Source organism: Amblyomma mixtum, chromosome 2, assembly GCF_055824585.1.
Source record: "Amblyomma mixtum isolate Tamu chromosome 2, ASM5582458v1, whole genome shotgun sequence".
In the NCBI taxonomy this organism is placed as follows: Eukaryota; Metazoa; Arthropoda; class Arachnida; order Ixodida; family Ixodidae; genus Amblyomma; species Amblyomma mixtum.
In genome coordinates, this window is record NC_143013.1 from 215,749,178 (window position 1) to 215,769,846 (window position 20,669).

Consider the following 20,669-nt stretch of genomic DNA (forward strand, 5'->3'; position numbering starts at 1 on the left):
CACTCAGTAGCTGTGCAGCTTAACAACAATAGTTAAAAAGTTAAGTGTTCAATATTTTTTAACCAGATGGCTAGTTAGCACGTCTTAGCTGTATTATGATGAACTACACCACTGACAATGATGTGCGGAAAAAGCGCTCTTCTAACTTTAAGAGCCGATTTATAAATTTTGTAAAATCTATTGGGGACACACGCTGTATACTACCTCTGGCGCAAGCATAGGAAGAAAAACAGAAAAACATGCCGCGTGGAAAAAAAAACTGTTTCAGTATGTACAAGGATAAAACAGTATTTTCATCATGTTTGGCTTTTTTAAAGGATAAGCGATCAACATCATTAGTATCTTAGAAAGAAAAAACTCAAAATACGGTGATCCCGCTGAAAACGAAGCTGTACGTCTCTGGACTTGCGTTCACCTTTGAGACGCCCTCCGATGACTGTTTGCAGTTCCTGGGCATAAACCTGCGTTTTCATCTTAATCACGTGCGCTGGAACTATTTCCCGAGGTCGGTGACGCCGCTTTTAAGGTGGGGTGAGACTTTGTTTGGTCAAAAAATTCAGTTTTGAGATTTTTCAGTCATCTGATAGAGAATTTCTTTATCTTTCAGAAAATATATTACACTGGGGTATTCGCTCTTTCAAAAATATTTGTTTGTCCTTTTTCTTCGACACGTTGTCAGGAAAAGTGGGTGTATCTCGACCACTGATCTCAACTCCGATCTCGACTCAATCTCTTTGTTTCCGATACGTGCAAAAGTCAATGCTCTGAAGGATTCGGTTTCGGTTTCGAATTTATTCTTGTGAGTAGTTCATCTTTAAGCCACTAGGGCTCCTTCTGTTGCTCTTCTGTTTATGGCTGCGCGCTAATCTTCGACGCTGTTCGCTTGTGCTGTCGATGTACTAACAATTAATCTGGGTGAGGTGTCCTGAAACCATCTTTGCCAGTCTCAAGACAGCTGAAACAGCTGTCAATAATGAAATTACGTTCTTTAATGATGGAAATGTAGCACGAGTAAGGGTGCTGAAACATTTGGGAGCCACCCCTGGGCCTCGGTGTGTGTCAACGCTAGCATCTATAGACAGACGGAGGATAAAAAAAAATTATTTCAAGCTGAGATCTGAAGCGAAACAGGAAAGGACAGAAGAAACAAAGAGAAAGGGTATGGCGATGCTGCCATTTCAAAAGACTACAGCCCAGGGAATTTTTTAAGAATAAAAATGCTTTCAAGGACTTTACCGGCGTCTTTCTCAAAACAACATTTTTGGAACTTTGTGTACCTTTTTCTCGGGAACTATAGGGCACAAGCAAACAAAACTTCTCTGAGGTGTTCATTAGTGACCGTTATATAACTGGAACTAGAATAAATAGTCTAGGTGCATTTTTATTTTTTCTAGCATAAAAAGACCGGTCATAAGTGGCAATTTTCATGCATCGGCAAAAGTAAAAAAACGTAACAAATCTAGTTTTTGTTGTAGGAACATAATTCTAGTTCCAGTTTTGTGAAGCATTTGTTGCTACCTTTGTACAAAATTGGAACACTCTGCGGGTAGTAGATCTTAAATAAAAGGTACAAACGTATAAAAAAGTAAAAAACAAAAATAAAAAAACTGCTCAAAATTTAAAACTAATTTTTAACTCTACTGCAAGCTGCGTCTATCTTCAATATTCCTTTCAAATTTTATGACCATAGCTTTTATTGCTACTGCTGTAGAGCCAAATTTTTAAACTCGACTTCAAAGTCTCACCTCAAATTTTCAATGAGAACATTATAAAATTGCTAAATGGGTCTTTGCTTTGGGATGTCTTGGGCCATCTTAGCGCAAGTCATGTATTGAGTCATTCAATGACAGTTTTTGTGAAAAAGTTGGCAGAATAAAGGTGGCTGGTTTTCCTGGGGACGTCTTGTCACTCGCCTGCAATTAGATGCTTAAGAAAGTTAAAGATAGCGAGATATCAAAAGCCACGATTGCTGAAGATGCGAAGAAATGAAAAAAAGCAGCGGTTCTATCGGTAATAGGTACGGTATCAATGTGCTTTTTCGGTCCCGAAAAAAGTTGGAAGAATCTGTCCTATGGTCGGCGCAAGCACTGGTAATAATGTGCGTGGCAGGGCTAGGGGATCTGCGGTGAATCATGTAAACCATAACGTGAGTTGTCAAAAAGCGATGGTCTACTAAAATTAAGGTTTTGTTGTGGTAGTTCGTGTATCGTACAAACTGGCCGATGCTTGAATGTGCGCTCGCAGGAGCACGAGCTATTTCTGAAAAAAAAAACACCTTCTTCAAGTCGAGCGAACCATTGTTGTAAATGCCATTGGTGTAAGCCTTCTGTTGACGAAACAACGTTTTTTTTTTGGCATCGTAATCAATTGAAAAGAGGTGTCAGAGGCCTATCATATATGTAAGAGCGAGCACGCCTGTGTTCCTGACAAACAAGTTGTCCTGCATGAAAGAGAGCTTTCATGCCTAGACGCGCGGAATTGATTTCTACTGCTTGGCGTTTTGTGAGTGTGTGAAACGATCAGTTGCGAATGAGCGCTTGTGGCGTCTGTTCTTTCTACGTATATCGTCTTTTGCACTCTTTTTGTCAAGATGCTGCACCAACTCCCTCAAATATCAATACTAATGTAGTGCTCAGCAGCAATGACGTTTTCATAAAGAATCTGTTCAATGTTGATCGAAACTGACTTTCCGTGTATTTTGACTTTTCCTCTAACGTTGTCCGTTCAAGTTTATGAATGTTTTAGCCTTCAAGCAAGGAATTGATGCCCCGCCACTACAGCGTCCCTCAGAGCTTGATGTGCAGGCTCAAAGATAGTTTAGTTGGTCGTTCATGATTGATTAAAAACACTATCACATTAGACTGGGGCAAAGGAGCAGAAACAGACAGGGCGACCGCTCATCCTGTCTGTTCCTCTAGGTACTTCCCAGTATAACGCGCGTCTTTTCAACCAATCATAACCAGAGCAGCGTTGAAACGTTAAACCACCAAAACCAGCAACAAACTTTAAAATCCGTATAAATAATTTACTTATTTGCGCTTCTTCATTGTTTTGAATCAACTGTCTTTTGAATCAACTGTCGGAAGCAATTTTAATAGAAAGTAAATAAATAAATTAAAAAGAATTCGCGGCCAATTAGACAGTGTGACCTTCGTTATGGCGGCATACTCAGCGATAGAAACAACGCTTCCATGTCAGTGACATGCACGTAGCAATTGAAGGGTCAAATGAGTGCACAAACGCAAACGTTAAAAATAAGTTATAATTTCCAGAGCGAAGTAGTAAGCTTCGATATCTCAGCAACTATGACATTCTGTTCACTTTCCTGCTGGGTACGGTGCATGACTTCAGTATCCTATCACGAGTGATTTTTTCTACGGAAGCGAAAGGCAAAATGGTTCTCTTTTGAAGATTTCGGTGAACGGTAAGAACCAAGGCATAGACTGTCGTTTTGGTCGTAGCAAGAAGCGCATATTTGAATGAGAAAAAAACGTAAATTATCAGGAGAACAGTGCGTGGCTGAGTGGTCGAAACGAAGCTGGTTTGAGGATTTTCACAAACTTCAGTCGAAAAGCAAAACCGAAAATTTATGCAGTTATGACCAATTTTGTTAATTTTGTTTGCTAATGACCTTGCAATAAAAATAGAAGTATTTGTCATGACAACAAGAATTTGTGCAGTTGCTCCCAAAAAAAAAATGTGCTAGAGAACTACAGACTACATAAATTCACTGCAGGAACATATTACAAAACAAAAAAATCAGTCGCTACGGAAACAGAACAAAATATTTTATGGTATCTGCACATGGATGTGCCGTTTTGTTTTTTTTTTCAACTGCGAATAGCATATTTTTCAGAACGTGAACGTACAGCCTGCGTAACGCACTTTTGAAGCCGACGCAACCCAATAGAAACATACTTGGTGGCCTTAAAAATAACTCTTTATTCTCATTTCAGTGCATGGCACGTTATGTTGTGATAAATTCGAAAAAGCGGGCTGCAGTCCTACGGAGATATCCGCTCGAGTTTACCAGCTTTGCACGGAATCGCGCAGACTCAAGAAGGCGACATTTCTACAGCCTGAGTGCGTTGCTGAGTTGAGAAATTAGAATGCGTAGAACGAAACATGCCTCCGTACATAACGCTGAAAGTAGAGGAAGAGCATGAACACTGCAAGTGCATTGGTAAATAAAAGAAAGCAGTCCGTGGCCAAGATGTTGCCGGCAGACAGCCTTCCTGAATCGACTTCTCTTGCTTGCATCCGGTTTACAGGCTGAATTGCCTGTAGACAAGGTCTTGTTACTGTGACCATAAAGATTCCGCTAGCATTGTTGTTGCCTTTGAGATAAGCAGTGTCCGTGTGGCTGCAAAGTCACGCTGGCAATGTTCTTCCTTAAAATGTCCTTGCCTTACTCAACTGATACCTTACTCTGCGTACTTTAACACATGGCTAGCCCCGCTGCGGTGTTTCAGTGGTTATGGGCGCTCGGCTGCTGACCCGAAAAACGCGGGTTCGATCCCGGCCGCGGCGGTTCAATTTCGATGGAGGCGAAATTCTAGAGGCCCGTGTGCTGTACGATGTCAGCGCACGTTAAAGAGCGCCAGGTGGTCAAAATTTCCGGAGCATTTCACTACGGCGTCCCTCATAGCCTGAGTCGCTTTGGCATGTTAAACCCCAATAATACAATCCATTAATCCTTTAACACATGGCGCCTTAAATTGCGGCTTCACATGGTGTTTAAAATCAGACTTTATAAAAACTAAACAGAGAGCAGTACTCAAAAGCCGTTTTCTGGCGTACTTATAGGCGGCAAAAAATAAGTCGGGGCACGCGACAGGCGGCCGAAAGTAAAACTGCATCGCAGCGCCATCTGACGTTGCACTCCTGGTGTTGAGCATTGCAGTGGGAATGCGCGTCCTTTCCTGCTCGCAGCCGTGTCCTTTTTTCTCGCCTGCAGCGGACTATCTGATTGCATTCAGATTTTGGCGTTAGGCGTCATTAACTTTATTTACAGCGTGACGCTCGCAGTTCGCTCCACTCTTGCTATGCGCCGCCTAGGTGCGAAGGTGACGTAGTGAATAAAGAAACCGACCCCTACCACCAAACGCTGCATATTGCATATAATCAGCTACTCAAATCAAATCGAGAAAAAAGATTCGGCTGCTAGTATAAAAGGACGCGCACTGTGATGTTTCGACCCCAGAATTGCCATGTTAGACGGCGCGGTGAGGCAGTTTTATCTGATTCTGGCCACTTGTCGCATGCCCCGACTTATTTTGCCGCCGGCTGTGCGTACCGCTGCCAGATGAACTCAAGGGGACATGATACTGTCGTCTCCAGCCTTATAATTGAGGATGTCAACTATTGACATTTTACGCACACCTGTTGGAGTGCATGTTTAGACTGCAGAATTTCAAAACAGCCCCATTCTAACGAAATTCATTTAGCATTATTTTCCTAGTACGTAGCAGTTGCCAGATGTTGGCCTCAAAATTTCCGCCATCATCCGCGTAGTTATCAATAGAAGGCAGTAAGTCCACGCCAAAGACTTCTACGCTGAGTAACACAGCGACTTCAGCTCGTGAGCCGAACACAAAGTAAAAATGGCAATTAACTGCCTCTATTGCTGCAAAACAGTGATGCTAAAAGGCCTCGCTGCTCTCAATATTGATCCACAGCTATCACGAATGCAAGCTTTTAGTCCCTCGAATTTGAAACTGACTAGTCGTATGACAGTTTCTACATCGCGTGAAGCTGAAACCTCAAGAGTAGCCAAGCGAAGGCCATAACTTTTTTCTACTCTTTCTGTTCTTCTCCGTTGGGTCGGCCGTAGGTAGGTAATTCATCACCCTCAGTTATCACTACTCGCGAAGCTCCGTACTTCTCTTTTTTCCTTCCTCTCCCAGATTATGGCGCTAACAAAACTACGATTACATTGACTAGCTGTATACCATGCAAGTGGTCTCAAACCACTACGTCTCTCACGAGACGATGCAATACATATCGTTTTGCGAAGAAAGCTCACACTGGGTCAGCCGACGGAAAGAATGTATAATCATGCCCACACCAGCGTAACCAAACATTTGAAGGCTTCTGTGGGGTACTGCCCTAATTGAAACAAATATACCACGCTGCATGAGAGGAAAAAGGAGGCGACAGTTGATGCCGCCGAAACTTGAAGTGAACCGAATAATTAAAGCGCATGACAGTTTTTGACAGACCGTAAAGTGTACTTTTTTGCCTTCAGAAAAAAAAAATTGAGAGGACAGTTTGGCAATTAAAGTGTTGAGAGGCGAAAGCCGAGGATACTATGCCGTGACGACTTCTGTGGATGTAACGTCACACCGTTTCCGTGGCTATATCGACACCAACATTCTACAACTTTCGGGGATCTTAACTCTTAATTACGCTTAATTACACACTTTTCCATATAGTTTGCACAAATCCGGCGTTTTTCCGACCATTCTGTGAGAATTTTCACTATGCCGGGACGACTTCTGAAGGATATGACGTCAGACCGTTCCCGTGGCTATATCGACTTCTGCGTTATTTCGACAAAATTTTGACATTCTTGACTATAATTAATTAACTAACTACTCTACAGTCATGAAACGTGGCGTCTAGGTTTATTTTTGCCTCCTCTATCTGGAGCAGCCATTCGTTTCTCCTATCATTTTTATTTCCCGAATTCACACGCTGCTAAAGGTGACAGCCTCTGCTAACGGACGACAGTATGAGCCATTAAACGCTTTCGCCTTACAATTTCAAAAAACATTCACCTGACATCGCTTTTATAATAACGGTAATAACCTGTGAGAACCAAGGACAACGGAACGGCGCAAACCTTGACTGGCCGCAAGACAAAGACGGTGGATAGGATGTCTTGTAGTTACCGCTGACCTTTCTTTTGTAACCTCCACTTCTTACTGCCTTCCTTGGCATGACCCACAGGGCATGAGATAACATTCGCGTTTCCTTCCGAGCAGCTGCTGAACTGTAGCACCTGATAAGCACAGCCACACACCTCGAATAACTTATCTCGATTTGCCCTCATTAACAGTTGCTTCCTTGGTGGGTACACCAGAAGAGGAAAAATTAAGAGTCACGTCTCCGAGATTAGCTCCGAGCACAAAATACTGGCGCCCGTATTCTACGCATACACATCAAGCGAAATTCTTCTTTCTCAGTATAGTAATACCTCATGCCAGCATTATTGAAATGCATCCTAGTACTACTGAAGCTCTCCGCAGCGTCCTCCGGTTGCGATCAGCATATTCGTATGCCATCAACAGCATGGAATCATATGCGCCACAACTTTAGGTGAGGCATGCATTGGGCGAGCCACTCTTGCTAACAGCAGTACTGGCCAATGCGTACAGCTGTTGCAGAAAAAAACCAAGCCTAACTGAAGTCAAGTGCTGCAAAGGGGTGCCAAATTTTCAGATTTTTTCCGAATGTGTGTGTCTGTTGGTTGGTTGGTAACAACTTTATTCATAGTCCTGCAGAGCTTTCGCCGACGGGGCCTTAGGTCTCCCACGTGGGGACGTCGAGGCGCTGCCTCGCCGTCGCCTCGCGGGCCTGCTGGACGGCCCAGAGTTGGTCCCCGAGGCTGGGGCTGCGCAAGGCAGCGGCCAACCGCGGCGGGAGGGTTCCGGAATTAGCACCGTGAAGGTTTTTCTTACAGTCCCAGAGCATGTGAGTTAAAGTGGCTACATTGGCGTTGCAGACCTTGCATATATTTGTCGGGTATGTACCGGGGTAAAGCCTGTGGTATAGTTCCGGGTTGGGGTACGTGATTACACAGTTTTTTTCCGCGTACGGCGCTTCTCGCTTCCAGTGTCTGCCTTGACGCACACTTCATGCGGATGGACTCATTTAGTGGATGAACACTCTCTTAGACTCGACGGCTAGCGTAGCGACTTTGGAGTATCACTGCTGAGTCGAATGAAGAGGGGAAGGGAGGCGGGGGAGGAGGGAAACCTTGTTCTAGGCCGCCGCATTACGGTGACGGCGAAATACAAAAATGGCTCTGTGGTCTGCCAGGCTACTCAACGCTTAAGAACCCCGACTAGTTGAAATAAATAGGGAGCCTTGGGAATGGCGTCACTTGCAGCGGGATTACATCGATGAAGCGAAGTAAAGAGTGCAAAAGACACTGACTTGACACAACTACAGAGGCGCCTAACTTCATGCGCCAATTATCCCGCCAAGAAGCCCTGTTGAATATACCAGTGTTGTTACAGCCCATCTGCTCCACATATATAATAATTTTGGCTATCCTAAGCACATTTAGAAGAATCAGTTAAAACCTTTGTAAAGAACCCATTCAAGGCATACAAAATGCCTTCGGCCATGACTCTATTCGAGCTGGGTTCTCGTGCGAAGTCCGCGGTGACCGGGGGTGGCGGCATCAGTTCGCATTTTTGGCATTAGTCACACCACGACAATAGTCGAAAACAGGTAATCACGGCAATAGCCTTGATTACATGCTTTTGATTTCCCTGTAGACTTCTCTTCCGAGTATTCTGCAGCAAGGGGAAGCGTTTATAGGGCTGAATTCTCCTTAGGAAAGTGTGCAGATATTTGCCTCGTTCATCGCCTAACCTGCGCTGCCCATTGCAAAGAAACCCGCAGGGCTGCTATGGTAGAGAGGGCGGTAAGATATGTGAGCAAGAAACTGAGGCTTTCTTGCGAGGAAAAAGCTCATTTCGGGTTAAAGACGCGCACTCAGTTTCGCTTAACTTTATTTCGTTGTGCATCACGTGACTGGGATGCATTTCACAACTTTGCGTAGTGGTGACTTACAAGGGAGCGGCAGTGAGTTCCGAAATGATCATTATAATTATTCAATTCTTTCTAACATTTGACCTCCATTTAATTGCTTGATGATGGGGAAGTAATTTTTTCGCACTGAGGTGCACACAGCCGGGATAAAAATAAATGCGAACAGTACGTGGCGAACACGCTCTGCTTTTCGCATTTATTTCCACTGTGCGTTTATCTGGATGCTATAAGCAAAACGCTAGAGTCGTCCATGAAATCATGGACGACTCACTTCTTACTTTCTCTGTAGGATGGCTGTCCAGGAAGAACGCCGAACTGACAATGTGAAGGAGCCGCCACAGGGAACGCGAGGCGTCGATCAGTGCTGGTACGTGGCCGTCATCTGCGCTCTGACCACGCTTTTCGCTTCGGCCACCATCCGATCGTCGGGATTCCTCTACGTCGGAATAATGAAGGAATTCAATGTGGACCGAGGTCAAGCAGCCTGGCCCATATGCCTCATGGGAGCTATGGGCGACATGGTCGGTGAGTTTCCTAGTCATAATAGCAGCCTTGGCTCCCATGGCGCTATGCAACCGAATACGGAATCGGATGGAATTACTGCGATGGGTGCGAAATAAAACTACACTGCACCAGACCTTACCATTGGGCCATAAGTGAACCCAGTTAGAACCCCACGTAGCAGAAGGTGGCAAAGGTGGTGGGCAGGCGGATGAGATCATGATGTTGGCGGGGATGAGTTGGCCGCCGCTGGAGCTGGATAGGGTCAACTGAGGACAATGGTGCGAGCCTTTGCCCTGCAGTTGACGTCGTTTAAATTATGACCATGGTGATAGTCCCAGCTTCACATCATGGTCATGACATGATGGTACACTTTCGAGAATGTTTTCTTCTTGGTGAATATCACCGTTATGAGTTGGGTTTAGGTATGTAAAATTCTACATGGGCATCCGCACTCCGGCCAAATTACAACCCGAATGTAATTTAGCACAGAGAAAATATACTTCGCTCATCATGACCTATCGTGAACTACGAACTAGGGTTGTTTTATTGAGTGACCGAAAAGTATCTTATCTAGATCCATGATTTCTTACTTTGGGCCTTTTTTTGGCGCAACTTAAAAATCAAGGCGTTTTTTTTAATTAGAAAATCAGGTTCAAGAACCCCCTGGAACATCATAAAATTATATTTTTACCACGTTTTACTCTTCACGTTTCCTGAAAAAAAAAACCGAATATTCCCAAGCATCATTTATGAGAGCTTGGAGCAGCTCGTGACCCCAGTTGGCTGGAGATAATATGGAGCGCTTCGCCACAAGGTGCATCACAATTTTCCGTAAAAAACCGTGGGCAGCTTCGCTGACTCGTAACTGCCGGCATACAAAGCAAGCACTATCCCTATTCAGACCCCCATCGTCACTTCGTCTTTTTTTGTGGTTCAGAGTAGAGGGCGTAGAAAACGTGCTATGGAAGACGCCCAACACTCGGATCAACCGCAGTCAGCAAGAGAGATTCTGCGTCGTCCTGAGCATGAGGAGATGCATAGGTAGCGCAAAATCCATCAGGGCTTGAGGAAGTAGGTTTCACTGTCAAACGGAACATCATTACAAGATGAACCCAGAATATACAGGTTGTTTCACCTAAGATTTTACACAAGTTTTAAAAATTGGCTTTTGGAGTTATAATAGCGATTTTTTCGGCATAGCGTTGCAAGCGGCGTAATACATCAGAATACAGATAATACTTGCTATCTAGTAGGATGGTCAAATAATACTGAATTGCTAACTTTTTAACTATTACTGTTAGTTCCTTAATTATAGAGATGCGTGTAGCCAACCGTAAGTAATATCCATATCAGTTCTTAGAGTTCCTAGAGTTCCGAAAAGGCGGTGACCCTCGGCGCTGTGGCCCATCAAATTATGGCTACATCACGCCATAATACAGGCGCTTTCAAGAAACCTGCAGGCAAAGCAACTCGTCCAGTGCACGTAACTCACCGAAACAGCCAAAAGTTTGTTTGGTCCTAGCGCCGACGGTAGCCGCGTTTTTGAAATTTTAAAAACTGATATGCCTATTATTTACGGGGGGCTAGTAGCCTTTCTATAATTAAGGAGCCTAACTGCAACAGGTAAAAAGTTAACCATTTAATATTAATTAAGGCCTGTTAGTTAGCACGTCTTAGCTGTATTCTGATGTACTAGACTGCTGAAAATACTATGCCAAAAAAAGTGCGCTTCTAACTCAAAAAACCTATTTTTGAAAGCTATGAAAAGTCTTAGGTGAAACACCCTGTATTAAAGTATCTCAAGCTCAAGAGGGAAGCCTATAGGCCTATAGCTGCCCCCTTCGGATTGTTGACGTAGTCTCAACCTGCTGAACGTTAGTTAACAGATGACTGATGCATGCGGAAGTCGAACAGGAGTTGAAACATCGGCGAGGAAAGAACTTTTCGTTGAATTGTTTGCGTTCAGCAGTAACTTAGTCGTTGTCATTTTTGCTAACTTATCCATCTACCGAGAAAGGACGATGAAGGCGAGCTCGTCATTCGGGGTCGAAGACACTTATCGTCATCAGAATTGGGTATTGTATCGGCGTTGGTGCAGCTGTACAAGAAAAGGCAGTGTGCGGGAGCACGAACGCGACAAAATTGAATAAGAGCACTAGCGGCTGAAAGTTAAGTGCGTCGGTAATGCATTGTATATGCTGGCATAGATAATGCTCCGAAACTTTTTGAAACGATCGGTGGAGGGGGCGCTGTTTCAAATATGCGTGGTGTTTATGGGTCTGGACAGGATTATCCCATAAGGATTTAATTGTGAGAGCCATCATTTTGGTGGACTAGGGGGGATGGTGTTTCGGCGTTTGTACTTGCCTGTTGACTCCATGGCACGCAAGAGAGACTGGCAACTTTGGACCGAATAATATCCCAAGTAATGTATGGTTTTTATCCCTGTGATGCTTGTCTTTGTGCTTGTCTAAAATAAATAGCGCTCAATTACTTTTCAATAACCAAGAAAACTAATTTAAATGCGTCACCATAGGACTCGGAAAAGACAGTATTTTGGCAGCTTATTGTTACCCTGTACATCTTAGATGTTCGTGCATTGTGAAGTTCATAACAATGGTTTGCGTATATTGATAGCAATGGCTCTACAATAGCCGTAAGACGCCTTCGCAAAGTTCTGTGTCCACGCCGATCGACCTGTGCGCACGATAAACAGAGGTACAGTATAGAGGCAGATTGAGCCTTGCATGCTCCTCCAGTTCTGCGGTGACCCTTCCTTTGATTGTAGGTTGTCCCGCAAGTGGGCCGGTCCATAGTCGTTCGCTACTCTGCCATTAAACATGGGCGACCTGAAGAGAGTTCAAGCCACCAATGAAACTCGCCACGTCTTTGGCCACAACCACATAATTTCTGCTTTTCTTCCTTGCAGGCATCGTCTCCGGTCCTCTCTGCCAAAAGTACACGGCACCACCACTAATGTTCGCCGGAAGTATCTTCATGGCCGGCGGCATCATAGCGTCTAGCTTCGCCCCTACCATTACGTGGATCGCCGTGACTCAAGGAATAATATTCGGTGAGGCAGAATATTTTTTTTGCCACCTGCGATAGAGAAATGTACAGTAAATTATATCTCTCGCTGCAATATTACCAGCTGTGTCATGATGGTAAAATACGTGTAATCGTTTGTGCGTTTACTTTTGTGTGTGAGCAGCGTTTTGTGCCTGCATATAGTCGCAGTAAATTAAGAACCGCACTGGTTTAGAATGCTGAGACATATAAAGAGGCATTCGCTGAAGTGCTTAGCTTCTGAATAATGCGTATGTAACACCGCATGCTCAGCATACGGTTGCACGCAGGCGACTCGTGAACTTGTTATCTGTTGATACTCCTTATTGAAAGGAAACGCCTTTTTGTACTTTGTTTTCCTGCTGCCCCTCTCTTTCGTGGCGCTCTCACCTTTGGGTGTAAAGAACCAAATGTACAGAAGCTAGAGGGCGACTGAACGCCTTCATAACGTATGTTGTTCGCTCGCATATATGTGGCGACCGTAACTTTGAAGAATTCGTCTCACTGAGCTCGTATTTTTGGTACGTATGGGGGCCAATTGTCACTTTCAGTACAGAAATTTTTGCGTTTCTCACCCTTTTGCGTTTCCCGTCGAAGAGTTACTACGCTTCAAAGCGCACAGCCTGCATCCCTGCAGGAAGGTAGTATAGCTGCAATATGTTTCCACCACTATCCCATCCCCGTACGTCACAGTTGTAGCGCCATTATCGTTCTTCAGCGCACATCGCTATGCTGTTGCTGTGCGGCGCGTCTATACGTGACAGGTCTCGTCCCACACTAGCCAGATCACAGGCTGGGCGCATAGCAGAGAACATTTACGTAACTATGCGCCCCCACTAGGTATGGCGGGAAAGAAAATGATTTTCTCGCGAAGAGTAGTCCTCTTGGCGTGCGAGGATTGCCGCTTTCAAGGTGGTGCGGGTTAGAGAGTCGTGGCGAAAGCCCTTGCTCGCGATCGCAGTAGTGTGGCAGTGCGTTTCATGCCTCGTATCAGTGGAATGCAACCAAATCATTCAACCCACGATGGTGAAGTGCGCATCAAAGTGTAAGGCCACTTCATGGAAAAAATATTTTAGTAGCGGATACAATTACTGAAGCAGTGGTTTGTCTTGAAAGCCATATAGTACTGCATATTGGGTGAGTTGGTTGACATACATCTTGCAAAATGTTAGTGCGAAAAACACAGACAGAAAGAGTAGACGACACGAGCGCTGACTAACAACTGGAAGTTTAATCGAAAACACGTAGAAATATAAGAAATATATTATCCCTTCTTCACCCTTTATATTTCTACGTGTTTTCGATTAAACTTCCAGTTGTTAGTCAGCGCTCGTGTCGGCTACTCTTTCCGTCCGTGTTTTTCGAGCTAATATTTTGCAAGATGCAAGCCATATAGCTGGAACCTAATCATGCTGTTAATGCATATGAGGAAATGTTATATATTTTTGTTTAGAAAAAATGTGCTACGTATACCGCAGACACTAGCTGTCATAATTTTAATTTGATCATCACGAAGGAAGTTCTTTTCGGCGTTATATATGCACACAAGGACATAAACCGTGCAAAGAATTAAATAATTTTAATACCATGAATTATCATTGCGTATTAGTCGAGTGACTAGAAGAATAGTTTTCATGTCAGAATCGGTTGGAAGAAAAGTACAACAAAAGCAAAGTAGTTTTGAAATCTTACTTTTCTGCTTGACTGCTTGACTGCGAAATTAACACACCAGATGACCACATGGCCCTAAACCTCGCTGCAGAAGCCGTATCTAGGTAGTGTAAAGACTGGCAGATGTCCCTTAATATTAATAAGCCCGCTCTTCTCACAATAACCGGAAAAAAACATCAGTCGTCCTACACTTACGTTGTCAACAACGCCCCCCTCACTCGAATTAACAGCTATATATACCTCGGTATAATAATATCCCATGATCTCAGATGGGGTTCACATATCACCTATGTCACATCAGCCGCCCTTAAAAGACTCCTGTTCCTCAAAAGGCATCTTCAACAAGCTCCTCCTCCAACAAAACTAATTACATACAACGCTTTCGTACGATCGGGACTCGAATATGCGAATGTTGCATGGTTTACGCATACTAAATATCTCATAGGAAAATTAGAAGCGATCCAAAGAAAGGCGGTGAGATTTATGTTTAACAAATACAGGCCTACTGACTCACCCACCGAACTACTCAAGACAGCCGGCATTCTCACTCTGGCAAATAGAGCTAAACTTGCACGACCAAAATTACTTTACCAGTTACTCGAAATCAGCTTAACCTTGATAAAACTAGGTATCTGATTGCCCCAGAGACAAGACCTACACGTCACAGACTATCAGAAACATTAAAAGAGCACACATTTCGTACTCACTGCCTGAAATACTCCTTTTTTACACTTAAAGAAAGAGAATGGAACCCCCTTGACCACTCCATTACCGGCAGCACATCACTAGATATCTTCACTCAGTCGGTAGAAAGTTATCTTCACTCGTAAACACACTTGAATTATGAGCCTTTGTTGGCAACTTACTTTTTATTGCCTTGCTATTTTTCTTACCAGTGCTTGTTTGTTTCTAATCTCACATATATCCCATGTATTGAATATGTTATCTTGTCCTCAACTAATTGTACAATCCGACGATCCTATTGCTGTATTCCATGACTTTTATGTGCTGAACCTTAATTAAGTGCGACACTGTAGTCGTTTTACATTGCCCTTCACTCCTTCTTGTTCACGCTTTGTGTCCATAATTCATTGACGTTGTTGTAGTTTATACTTTGATGTGCCTTATTCCAGCGCCCTTCCTGTTAAAATCCCCAGTGGATTAAGAGTATCTCTAAATAAATAAATAATTCAGAAAGAAATGTACAACATTTCATCACAAATTCTTTTACGAGAATGACGTTAGAACTGTTGGTGTGTTTGGGGAGGGGGCGATGGCAAAAAAGAGCATTTCTAGAAAAATGACAAAGATAAAGAACTGCATATTGTCACGTTGGTAATCAGCGGCCGAGGGTCAACAGCGGGTCAACAGACGTGCGCTTCCAGATCACTTTCACTTTCACACACACACTTCCTCTTCTTCTTGAGAGGCGCTTCCGTCTGCACGAGCGCGGGCGTCATTAGCCCCCCTCCTCCGAAGGCATCGACCCGATGCCGCCACGAACGCAGGAGTGGTCTCGAGAAGAGTTAGTGCGCCCTTTCGTAGTAGGGCTTCAGGCGAACGACGTGGACCACCTCGGGGCGGGGGTGGCGGCGAGATTGTTGAGGCTCGTGAGGGACGACTTCATAATTCACGGCTCCAAGGCGTCGCACAATTCGGTAAGGACCGAAATAGCGGCGCAAGAGCTTTTCACTTAGGCCGCGTCGTCGGCTTGGAGACCAAACCCAGACAAGATCACCCGGGAGGTATTCAACAAGCCGCCTCCGTAGGTTGTAGCGTTGCGCGTCCTGGCCCTGTTGGTCTTGAATGCGAAGCCGTGTGAGTTGCCGGGCAGCTTCGGCGCGTTGTAAGAAGGACGCAACGTCGTCATTTGGGTGGTCTTCGTCATGGGGCAACATGGCATCGAGTGTTGTCGTCACCTGACGGCCATAAACGAGGCTAAAGGGCGTCATGTTGGTGGTTTCTTGTACGGCTGTATTATACGCGAACGTGACATAGGGCAGGACGTCGTCCCAGGTTTTATGTTCCACGTCCACGTACATGGAAAGCATGTCTGTAAGCGTCTAATTTAGACGTTCCGTCAGTACGTTAGTTTGAGGATGATAGGAAGTCGTCCTACGGTGACTGGTGGGGCTAAAAACTAGAATATGGTGCAGCAGCTCAGAGGAGAAGGCAGCCCCTCTGTCCGTAATTAAAACTTGTGGAGCTCCATGACGTAAGACGATTTGATGCGCAAAGAACTGGGCTACTTCGAGGGCGGTGCTACTCGGAAGGGATGCCGTCTCTGCATAACGCGTGAGATAATAAGTGGCTACGATTATCCACCTTTTCCCGGAGACTGATGTAGGGACAGGTCCCAGCAAGTCCATGCCGACTTGTTCAAATACTTGCGAAGGCGGCTCAATGGGCTTGAGGAATCCGGCTGGCTTCACGGGCGGGACCTTACGGCGCTGGCAATCCCGGCAAGTGCGGACGTAGTGTGCAACGTCATGACCCAGGCGCGATAAATGCTATATGGATATGCGATAAAGCTACATCCAGGAGAGTAAGAATCTACGGAATTTAAAGCTGAACTCTTCTTGCTTTTGCTTTTTCGTGTTTTTGCTTGTGTGGCAGATTACTTTATTTTCCTCATGTGTTTTGGGACTTAAGTACTGTGAGAGGAATATTTTCAGAAGCGCTGCTGGTCACCAGTCAGGCAAGCTTTCAGTGTGCGCATACGAGGTTTGAGCCCCGTGTCCTTCATAATTTCTAACGTCCGTGTGGTGCCAGGGTTGAAATGGCATATTGCATGACAAAAAAGAAAAATTCAGTGCAGGTAGGCTAACATAAACACCAAATGTGTTCCGAGCACCTTGCGTAACATGCGTGAATGCCTGAGTTAATAAAGGAGAACCAATATAGCCGTCGGTGAAAAAAAAAAAAAACAGTTGCAATTAGATCGAACGAAAAAATGAAGAAACAGTACGATATTATAAAAAATTATTCAACGATCCAGAGGTGAAAATTTTAGTTTCGTTTTCACGACTTTCGATGCATCTTTGGAACAGCGTAAATTATAAATATAATTTTTGATGCAGTTCGTTGTATTGTTATGAAACAAAGTTCATGCTACTGGATGTTTTTTTTTTGAAATATTGTGTTTTCAAAATGACCTCACACCTTAAGCCAACGTCACTGCCGCTTGCCCAAGGTCGAGTCAAAAACTAACGAAATAAGACTCCATGCACTGCCTGGTTTATGGGGTTTAACGTCCCAAAGCGGTTCAGGCTATGAAGGATGCCGTAGTGAAGGGCTCCGGAAGTTTCTACCATCTGAAGCTCTTTGAGGTTTACTGACATTGCACAGTACGGGGCCTCTAGAATTTCGCCTCCATCGAAATTCGACCGCCTCGGCCGGAATCGTACCCGCGTCTTTCGGGTCAGCAGCTGAGTGCCATAACTACTGAGCCACCGCGGCGGCCAGCGAAAAAAGAAAAGAAAGAGAGAATTTCGCGACAGAATGCGGACTCGAACTTCATCTCCGACGCATAAGACGCGGCCCTAACTTACAGTCACTACTCCACAGCGCAGATGCGAAGACGCTTTTTGAAAGTGTTTTGGAAGCCACACTCTTCATGTGGCTGTAGTACGCCGCTGAGCGACGCTGCCATTCCAGGCGGTGCCGGCTGCATTTGGCAAACACGTGGAGAGCTGCAGCTTTTTTTGTTGGTGTTTTCTCGCCTCTGCTGGAAGAGGGAGCAAACAGTTCGGCTGGCTCAGACGTACCTGTGCTAATATCACTTCTGTTCTATTTGCTTTTTCAAGGCTTGGGATCCGGCCTGGTGTTCATGACGCTCCCTATATTCGTCAACCAGTACTTCGACAAGTACAGAGCCTTTGCCGTGGGCATTATGTACACAGGATCGACATGTTCAGCCTTTGTCTTCCCACGCCTGTTGCTCTTTTTGGAGCAGACGTACAACTTCCGTAGCAGTCTTATGATCTTCGGCGCACTGATAGCCCACATCGCTGCCATTAGCCTCGTGCTGAAGGAACCTCTATGGATACGTAGAAAGCGAGCTGAAGACGGCCGGGCCTCGAAACAAGCCAAGATGGTCTTCACTATCCAGAAGGAGACAAACCGAGCAGTATCCCACGGCACGCAGCAAGAACTTGCAAGCGGGGAGGGAAAGAACGGATATGCAAAAGGGAAGGAAAAGAAGCCAGTGAACCCCTGGGGCCTACGGCATGCCTTAACTGCGTTCACGTCTCCAATGTTTTATGTGGTTATGATGACTTATATTATTTTCTACTACAACTTCGACGTCTTCATGGCCACGGTGGTCGACTATGCCATCGACAAGGGCACGGCGCTGGAGGCAGCTGTGGGTCTAATACCTTTATTTTCAATGACCGATATGTTCGGACGTCTCTGCATCCCGCTACTCTCTGACAAAGGGTACGTGTCGCGTAGCGGCCTGGCCATGCTGACGTATTTTTGGATGGCCGTTGTGCTTCAAGCTTTCCCGCTGGTTACCGGCTACTACCAGGCTCTGGCTGCCTGCCTCTGCTTTGCAGTGGGTATCGGATCGGGTGTCACCCTGTATCCGACCCTCATGGCGGACTACATGGGCATCCAGAGGCTACCACTCAGTTACGGCATCGTCGGGGCGGTGGCCGGCCCACTCTTCATACTCAAGCCCTTCTTCATAGGTGAGTGTTTGAGGAGAATACTTTTGGAAATGGTTGGCTGAAGGCACGTAACGAAACATGCAAGCCTGCATATCAATTTCTTTTATGCATGGTTGAGCTAGCAAAACTAAAAGGCTATCAGAATTCTTCGGTTTGTTGGTTCCCCTCAATGGCTTTTTAAACTGCGCGAAGAATAAAAACAAATAAGGAAAGGACATATCCAGAGGAAAAGCGTAGTCCACGTTCTGCACAAGTTTTAATCTCTCGGGATTTGCTTTACAGTTGTGTAGTAGAGCATTGAAAGCACCAGTCAAGCTACATATTTTTATAATACGAGACGATCCCCTGCCCTTTACTTTAAAACTTATTGAGTCTCTAAGGGCACCTTGAGTTCTACCGCAGGCCGCTCAACAGCAGACATTGTGGTCTGAAGACACATGACCAAAGATTGCGCACGTTCTGTTCATCTTTCTGGCACAATTAAAATCATTACCTAAGGCAGAATTTGCACTGACGACCTCTTAGCTTTATGATTTTTTAAAGACAAGCAATTTATGCGTTGAACTGGAACCCTAAGGTCACTCAACACAAAAATTCTAACGACCGTGAATGTAAAAGTTATGCATTATTAGCGGTGATATGCACCATTTAAAATATCATGAAGTCTTCGTTTCAAGAATCTTCCTGCCGATGAGAATTATTTCACGTGACCTGGTCGTTGCATAATACAATGAGCGTATTGGTCGTGGCGGAATGCGTAAAAGCATAGATATTTTTTCATCAGTCGAGCCTCCACTTTGAAATATTTGCTTTCTCGCCTGTGAAAATGCACGACGCATCACAGTGTAGGGCGAGTGAAGGAAGGCTGCTGGCAGAAGTCACTAAAAGAGCGCTAGCTTATAGTAGTACATTGGAGGTGTGCAGTTCTAAAGGTATGTTCTTTCGTCAAATTTAGCCGGGCACTTAGAAAAAAAACCTGCCTTCTTCTTTAGCAAGTCACAAAGGCGTTCAAAGTGCTTTGCTTTTCAACTACTTTCGAGGGCTGGCCTTTCTAGGGGAATAGTAAGAAGACATTGTAAAAGGAGAAGCAATCTAACTTTACGAGCTTTTATTTCAAGGAGTAAAAACACGGGCTTATTTCACTGTTGTTAACGAAAATGAAGCGCTCGTGCCACTAGTCACTCTATATTTTTTGCACGTACGTTAGACAGCCCACCTTTCGTTTTGTGAAGCTTTATATAACCTTATATTATATATGAATAAGAATGGCAGCGCCATTAGGAGGCCGTGTAATACATCATGCTTATGTCACCGTCGCACCCCATAGATTGTATTCTTTTTACCGAGGCAACCTGAAACATATTGTATTCCGTCGGCAAAACTCATGATAACCAAAAAGCGCTGTGGCTGGCACTGCAAAGACGGTGTTCTTTCACGCAGGCTACTTCAGGGACTACGTTGGTTCCTATGACAACATGTACAGATTCCTATCCGGCGCTCTCATTGTTCTGGCGTTGCTGTGGTTCGCCGTGTTCGTCAGTGAGAGCCGCAGAAAAAAGGCGTGGAGACCAACATCGCTTGGAATCGTCGGTGCCATAGTTGCTGCTGACGGCGCCTTTTACTGCAACCCTGGCTTCCCAGTTACAGGGACGGGAGGCAGTGGCGACAATATCCCCGATACCTAATGCAAAGCAAGTCCCAGTTGAAACTTGACAAAGTATACAAATAAAGCTGCGAAGAATGCAGGGACGTCGCATCTCACAAGAAGGGAACTTGCTAAAGTCTGATGTAGTGATCTGAAAAAAAAAAATGGACTAGTGGTAGTCCATGGTGAACCGAAGTGGCGATGGCGAACCGAGCTGCCCGTGGCGAGAAGGTGGAGCGATTGTATGATAAATATTTGGGGCTGAAAAGACGCACTGAGGGCACCGGACACTCTTGCGTGAACTACCTACGAGTAATTTCGTCTGT

The 20,669-nt window shown here is 44.8% G+C and overlaps 1 protein-coding gene across 1 annotated transcript; it reads left to right on the plus strand.

The window, feature by feature from the left end:
* Positions 1-9,074: 9,074 nt before the first annotated feature.
* On the plus strand, positions 9,075-20,383 carry LOC149362547 (monocarboxylate transporter 9-like). The gene is made up of 4 exons (XM_089569751.1): positions 9,075-9,309; positions 12,218-12,361; positions 17,832-18,719; positions 20,139-20,383. Exons 1-4 carry the CDS (start codon positions 9,075-9,077, stop codon positions 20,381-20,383), a joined length of 1,512 nt encoding a protein of 503 aa, XP_089425877.1.
* The last annotated feature ends 286 nt before the right edge of the window (positions 20,384-20,669 follow it).

Excerpts from the sequence above, each read along its gene's own strand:
- LOC149362547 (XM_089569751.1), top strand. The coding sequence starts at position 9,075 with ATGGCTGTCCAGGAAGAACGCCGAACTGACAATGTGAAGGAGCCGCCA. Across the intron at positions 9,310-12,217 it reads AGCTATGGGCGACATGGTCG|GCATCGTCTCCGGTCCTCTC; the intron begins GTGAGTTTCCTA and ends TCTTCCTTGCAG. Across the intron at positions 12,362-17,831 it reads GACTCAAGGAATAATATTCG|GCTTGGGATCCGGCCTGGTG; the intron begins GTGAGGCAGAAT and ends TGCTTTTTCAAG.